Genomic DNA, 6,961 nt, shown 5'->3' with positions numbered 1-6,961 from the left:
AGCATAGAAACGAGCTTGGCCTCCCCCTCTAGGGTGGCCTCTACCTACCTATCCTCCACCCTTAGCTGGTGGTGTAGGTGGAGCGACAACTAGAGCAGTAACCATGGCCTGTGAACCCTATGGACCTTATGGAATCCGTGGAGCCTGTGTAGTTTGTGGAAGTGCACCCCTCCTGAGTCTAGGGAAGTCCCTTACCATATGTCTAGTATCCCTACACTCAAAACAAGGTCTCGGTTGGCTTGGCTGCTAAATCTGACTCTGGCCTAGTTAGCTAGACTGACCACTGAAGGCACCCCGTGCAGGAGGTGCACTGGAAAGTGGTTGAGCATAATGGGCAACCTCAGACCATAGAATAGCCGGAGCGTTGCTAGTAGCTAGAAATGCTGAATAAACTGGGCGGCTCACAAAGCCTCTGTCATGACGTGCTGCAACCGGAGCACGGGCACCACTGTACCCTCCAGAATCTCGACACCTCTTAGCCTCCCTATGCTCCCTCTCCTGGCCCTGCATACTCTCCATCCTCCAGGCGATCTATACAACCTGCTGAAACGGGGTATCTGTCTCCAACTCCCGAGCCATACTGAACCTAAGACCATAACTGAGCCCCTCGATGAATTTGCGGACTCGCTCTTTAGCTGTAGAAACCAAGGCAGGTGTACGTCAGGACAACTCACTGAATCTGATAGCATACTCTGACACTGATATAGTCCCTTGCCACAGCTAATCAAACTCTGTGTACCATACATCCTGAAGGGTATAGGGAACAAACTCTCTAAAGAACATCTCTATAAACTGAACCCAAGTGAGTGGGGCTACATCAGCTGGTCGACCTTCCTCATATACCTACCACCACCTATACGCTGCTCCTGACAGCTGAAAAGTAGTGAAAGCAACTCCTCTCACCTCAACGATACCCATGGTGCTGAGAATACGGTGGCACACATATCCTCTATAGTTGGGCCACTGAAAGTAGGAGGATCATACTTCTTATATCTCTCAAGTCTCCTCTATTCCTCTTTAGACGCCTCTGGCCTGACCTCAGGCTGAACCGGAATAATGGGTTGTGCTGGCATGACACCCGAAACCTGATCAATGTGGACCCACTGCTCTGGAGTACGAACCGCGGGAGTTTGAGCTCCTCCCCAGCCAGAGATGTAGCTGGTGCTAGGGGAATCAATCCCGCCTGAGCTAGAGTGCCGAACATGCTCAAAAACTGTGCTAGGGTCTCCTAAAGTCCAGGGGTAACAACAGGCGCCTCGGGTGCCTGTCCCCTAACTGGAGCTACTAGTGGCTCCTCGGTCGCTGCTCGGGCAGGTGCTCTGGCTGTAGCACGTGCCCCACCTCGGCCTCTGCCCCGACCCGGCCTCGCACCGGTCTAGCAAGGAGCACGAGTGTCTGATTCTCTGATCCAGCAGTGCGTATCCTCACCATCTTTGAGAGAATAAAAAGACAAAGGCTCAGATTTCGAAATCAACTAATTTGCACGATAAGGAATCAAAGAAGTGGAGTTTTCTAAAAGTTCTATAGCCTCTCGAAGATAAGTACAGACGTCTCAATACCAACCCGCAAGACTCTACTATACTTTCTTATGACTCGTAACACCTATGAACCTAAAGCTCCGATACCAACTTGTCACGATCACAATTTTCCACCTTAGGATATCGTGATGGAACCTAGTCTCTAAAACTAGGTAAGCCTAATATTCATTGATAGCTTTTAAAGATGTTGCACTGTATTTGCAACAGCACAACAACACAACTACAATTTGCTAGAAACCGGAAATTCCCCTGAATCTACTCTCATGATCTAACATATACAAACAACATGATACAAGGTTTTGACCTAACACTTGCAAATACAAAAATATATATTCTCTAAGTGTGCAGCCGTCTCGGTTTCCTTAGATGCATTGAAGAATAAAACTGCTACAAAATAAAGGATCAGATCCCATCATTGAATATGTCTTGAGTCCTTTAGTTTGTTGTGTCTTTGTCTTTTGTTATTTACTTGTATTCCTATACAACTTTTTAGAAGCATTTAGTAGAACATCATTTAACCATTAATGCTTTTGGTTGTTTGACTAGAGTTAGTCAAGAGTGTGGCTTTGTAATAGAGTTATTATAAAGAGCTTACAATAGAGTATTGTAAGAGGTGAGTGATTAAGAGTTTAATTCCTAGATTGCAATAGGTTATAATATAAAGTTTTATTCCCGTGAGCAGGGACACGTAAATATTGTGTGTTCTTTATTTACTATTGTTTATTATGAGAACTGATAAAGAATTCTCTATACTGTTTTGTGAACCCTTAGTTTATATCCGTTACCTTTACCTTAAGTCCTTTAACTCGTCAAGGTGTATCAAACAAATATACTGAGCAACACTGACGGTATTCTGCCTAGGATAAATATTAAAGTCCATAGAACCTTTTGATTCCAAAGCTACTTTATTAGATTGTACCATATTATAGAATTTTCCCAAATGATATTTATTTACTCGCTGAAAGTTAATTAGTGACTTTTCAAGAATCTCTCTAGCTAATTCTCTAGCTAAACGAGCGGAAAATTATATTACCTTTGGGATTATAATCATTGGAGATTAGCCACATAATTTAGCACATAATTACTACTGTAATATATGGTTTATATACTTTACTACTTCAATGATATTATTTTAAGGAAATTTACTTTAGTAGCAAAGCTTCACTTTACATACTATATAGTCTTACTAGCCTAGCATATGTTGGGGCCAAATCCCACGAAACCATTTGCCCCATCAATAGAAATTTGGATGCCTTCTTGCTGGATATTCCCAATAATGGAAAGTCTCGTAGGAGATGGAGCGAACGCAAAGCAGAATGTGCCCCTTTCGTCCACTGGAATCAGAAAGTTCCTAGCTGGGAGGGTTAAAATTGGACCACCCATGAGGAAAAACGAAACGGTTGGTACCCGAACCGTCACAAACTCGTTTAGATCGTAGCATGTGTCGAATATTGACATGGCAGGTGCCCGTGGAAGGCTAGCGGTTTGGGCAATGAATGCATTACGGAACGCCTCGTAGACCGCTGTCGGAAGCCTTGTCACGGCTGTCCCTGTGTCCATGACCACTCCACCATCTCCTACCTCAGTCAACCTGAAAACATCTTCAGATATTGCTACACGTGCTCCTCCAACTCCAAGACCCGACAAGCCAATATAATAGAAACTAGGGGCCTGTGGGTTTCGGATCAATGGTACCCATGCTGCACCCATGGGTAGTATTTCACGCCCGAATTCAAGTGATCCGGTTGATCCGGTGCCCCGACTAACCAAACAGTAACTAAATGCACCGCCCGTTTGTCCACCGAGTTGTCCCATGAGTGACATGGACCCACCTCCAAGACCTAACAAACCAGCAGCCCCAATAAACATTCCACCGTTACTGTGACCGCAACCAATTGCCACGTCCCGAACCACGGTGCGACCAAAAGTGAGCGTCTCAAGGGCCACGGTTCCCTTGGTGTACGACCCGTCACCATACATGACTTCATATTTGCAGCGGCCTGCGTGGCAGCCCGAGTTGTCGACCCGTTCACAGAGGGATGAGGTACATGGTACCCCAGAAAAAGAAGCGGAAAGAGACGGGTCAAATACCGGGTCGGACTGGTGGTAGCAGTGGGTACAAGGCTGGCACTGGACCCACACAATATCACTGCCAGCATCAATTACCATGTATTGCTCTCTAACAGGACTGCCCACACCAATCCTCACGAAGTATTCTCCACTTCCTTGCTCCATACCCGAAATCACCTCACTCCCGAATTCCTCCACCTCATAAACATTATTATTATTGCCTCCTGTTATTTTGTGAATGAGTGTATCCACTCTTTTGACGTCTCTTTTAACGCGAGCTTCGAGACGGTGAGGATGATCAGTGAAGTGGGGAAAAGGCAGTTTGTCTCTGTGAAGAAGCTTGAGTTTCCAGTTTCCCTTTTCAAGAAACTCCTCTTCTTCTTCTGCCACACCCTGTGTTTTAGATGGTGGTGGGTGGATTCTTGTAGATTCTTTAATGGTTTGTTTGACATTAAAGTGTTCGTGGATGGGAAATGGGATTGCATGGCCAGCTGAGGTTTTGGTTTCAGTTGCGGTTGTAGTGTTGGGAATGGAGAAAATGAACACTGCAAGGAGCACAATTGCGACTCGTCTTTGTAAGGGAACAAACATTCTTGTTTCTAAGGTTTCTTTCGTGTGTTTGTGAGGAAAAAGGATTCTTGGGCAGGGGGGATTTATGTACTTTGCGTTTTGACATCTGTACAGAAAAAGGTAATTTAAAAGTGGGGCTAGTTTGGGAAGGGGTTTATGGAGAACAAAGTTTGGCCTATTTTTGGAGTGAGAGTGATGTTAGGTTGGGACGAACGGTTAGCGAGGAAATAATTGAATGATTGGGTTTCTTGTGTTTCTAGTAACCAATGTTTTAAAAAGCGTTTTTGGGCGAGGCTGGGGCGAGGCACGTCGAAAATGTTCCGAGGCGATGACGTGGAACGAAAGTTTTAAAAGACGTACGCCCGAGCGTTTGAGACTCGCTTTTGTCGTGAGGCGTAAGTCCTAGAGACTTTTTCAAATTAAAAAAAAAATTTGTTGAATAAGTCCTTCATATAATATCCAAATTCTCAAAAGTCAGCTTGTAATTATTCAAAAGTTTTAAAAAGGAACTGAAATGTATTAAATTAAAAGTCAAGACTTTTTTTATTGATTGAAGCCCTAATTTATGGTGTTTTTCAATTCTTTATCTTGTCCGCTAGTCCGCTAATATTTTCCAAAAGCAATGAATATTCAATTTTTTTTACAAATACAAAGAGAACTCTATTCTCTTTCATAACAGCAAGTTCAAAGTTCAAATTGCACGTTAGTCTTCTTTTTTATTCTCCCATGTATAAAACTTTATTCTTTTCCACTCAAGTTACTTGTGCTTGTAAATAGCGTACAATATATTGTTTTGATTAGTTTTATATGAGGATGGAGCACATATATATATTCACATATTATAGTTTTCTTTAATTTTATGCAATTTTACATGTTTATAAATATTTACTATAATTATATTATTTTATAAAATATTAAAAATTAAATACCTATGGGGCTTACGCCCCATGACTCGAGGCTTACGCCTCGCTGAGGCATATGTAAAATGCCTTGCCTTACGCCCACGCCTTTTAAAACACTGCTTGGAACCAACTCCCCTTAGTTTCCTAGTCTCTCTATTTCTCCAAGTTCCTACTTGGATTGTAGACACTTGTCATGGTTAAAAATCAAAAGATGAGATTTAATTAAATAAAATAAAGTTCTAACCATGGTTAAAGTCTTTAATCCCTTCGTTTGTTCATTCCAAATAATATCTTTTGCTATCCCAGAATTATAGTTATACATTATTAAGATCCCTTCTCTCTTTTTTATACTACCTCCATTCCAGTGTATATGTGAACGTATTTTATTTTTGGTCCGTTTAAAAAAGAATGACCCCTTTTTAAATTAAGAAATCATTTAGCTTAAACTTTCAATTCTACCCTTAAAGAGAAGCTTTTATAACTACACAAATACTCTGACATGTTTACCATCACAATTTTCAAAAGAATTATAGCCATACAAATATTCTGACTTGTTTAGGACCACAAATTCCAAAAGTTTTTATTTTTTTCTTAAATTCCGTACACAGTCAAACATGTTCACATAAATTGAAACGGAGGGAGTAGTAGTTTTCTTTCAGTGAGTTAATTTTTTTTTTTTCCAATTCTACAAAATCTTCTTACATTCTTATTAAAAATGAGGAATATTAGAAGTAGATTCCAACATTTTAACAATAAAAATTAAAGAACAGTACAAACCTATTTGGAGGCTCCACTTAAGTTGCCATTTCTCTATTATTTTGCATATTTAGAACAGTGAAAAAAGAAGATTCAATCTTCCAATTTCTAGCAACCATTATAATCTATAATTTTAACTCCATCTATATTCCACCACACAACAATTTGAATAAGGCAATTTGTTACGCATCAATAGCTCAGAACACAGAAACAAGGTACAAGAATTGTCGAATCACTGTCAATATCGTCTTCTGGTCTCCTAGGAAAAAAGAAAGAAAAAAACAAGGACAATCACATAGATTTATACAAGGGGAAACTTCAGCTAAAAGAGACAAACAATATTATTTGGGAATGGAAAAAAAAAAGAATTAAATATTGTAATTATGGTTAGGACTTTATTTTATTCAATTAAATCTATCCCTTGATTTTTAACCATGACAATTATCTCTAATCCAAATAAAAACTTGGAGAAATGGATATACTAGAAAATGAATGGGAGCCTTATACATGCTTTTTTTATGGGTGGAGCTCCTCTCCATTTTTCATTATCTCCATTTTCTCAAGTTCTTACTTGAATAGGAGAAATGTGCCATGGTTAAAAACTATAGATTGAGATTTAGTTAACCAAAACAAGGTTCTAACCGTAGTTATGATAACAAAGCATTTCCTTATCAGTCTCTAAACTTCCCTATAATTCCTCTTTTTCCAGATTTTTGAAATTTGAACTTTTGATTATATCACTTCTTTTCTCCTTTTTCGCGCCTGAAAACATTTTATAGTCGAAATATATAGTTTTCATACTTTGAGTTAATCTTTCCTTGATTATTTGCTGTGTTTCATTTTTTTCTTTAATTTGTTCGGTACTTTTCTTTATCCTTTTTAACAATTAATAAGTCAATCTGTCAATTGTATTGGGTAAAATTAGTTTATATTAATGATCGAATGAGAGCGTGATACGTGGAACCGGAGACATGCAGAAGACAAATCGAGTAAGAACCAATACCGAGAATAACAGCTGCAGTTGGCATCGGATAGACCCCGAAGGGAGCACAATCAACGTGAACGGATTCAATGTTTGCCACCGGATGGCATTCAATGAAAAATATTCCCCAACATTAATGGGCA

The 6,961-nt window shown here is 40.1% G+C and overlaps 1 protein-coding gene across 1 annotated transcript; it reads right to left on the bottom strand.

Annotated features, from left to right (window-relative positions):
- Positions 1 to 2,623: 2,623 nt before the first annotated feature.
- LOC104101864 (protein ASPARTIC PROTEASE IN GUARD CELL 2-like) lies at positions 2,624 to 4,304 on the bottom strand. The gene has a single exon (XM_009609397.4). It carries the CDS (start codon positions 4,197 to 4,199, stop codon positions 2,730 to 2,732), a length of 1,470 nt encoding a protein of 489 aa, XP_009607692.1. The 5' UTR covers positions 4,200 to 4,304; the 3' UTR covers positions 2,624 to 2,729.
- Positions 4,305 to 6,961: the final 2,657 nt, after the last annotated feature.

The sequence above is a fragment of the Nicotiana tomentosiformis genome, chromosome 4 (assembly GCF_000390325.3).
Source record: "Nicotiana tomentosiformis chromosome 4, ASM39032v3, whole genome shotgun sequence".
Taxonomy (NCBI): Eukaryota; Viridiplantae; Streptophyta; class Magnoliopsida; order Solanales; family Solanaceae; genus Nicotiana; species Nicotiana tomentosiformis.
The sequence above is the reverse complement of the archived record's forward strand: the minus strand, read 5'-3'. Positions and strand labels throughout refer to the sequence as shown.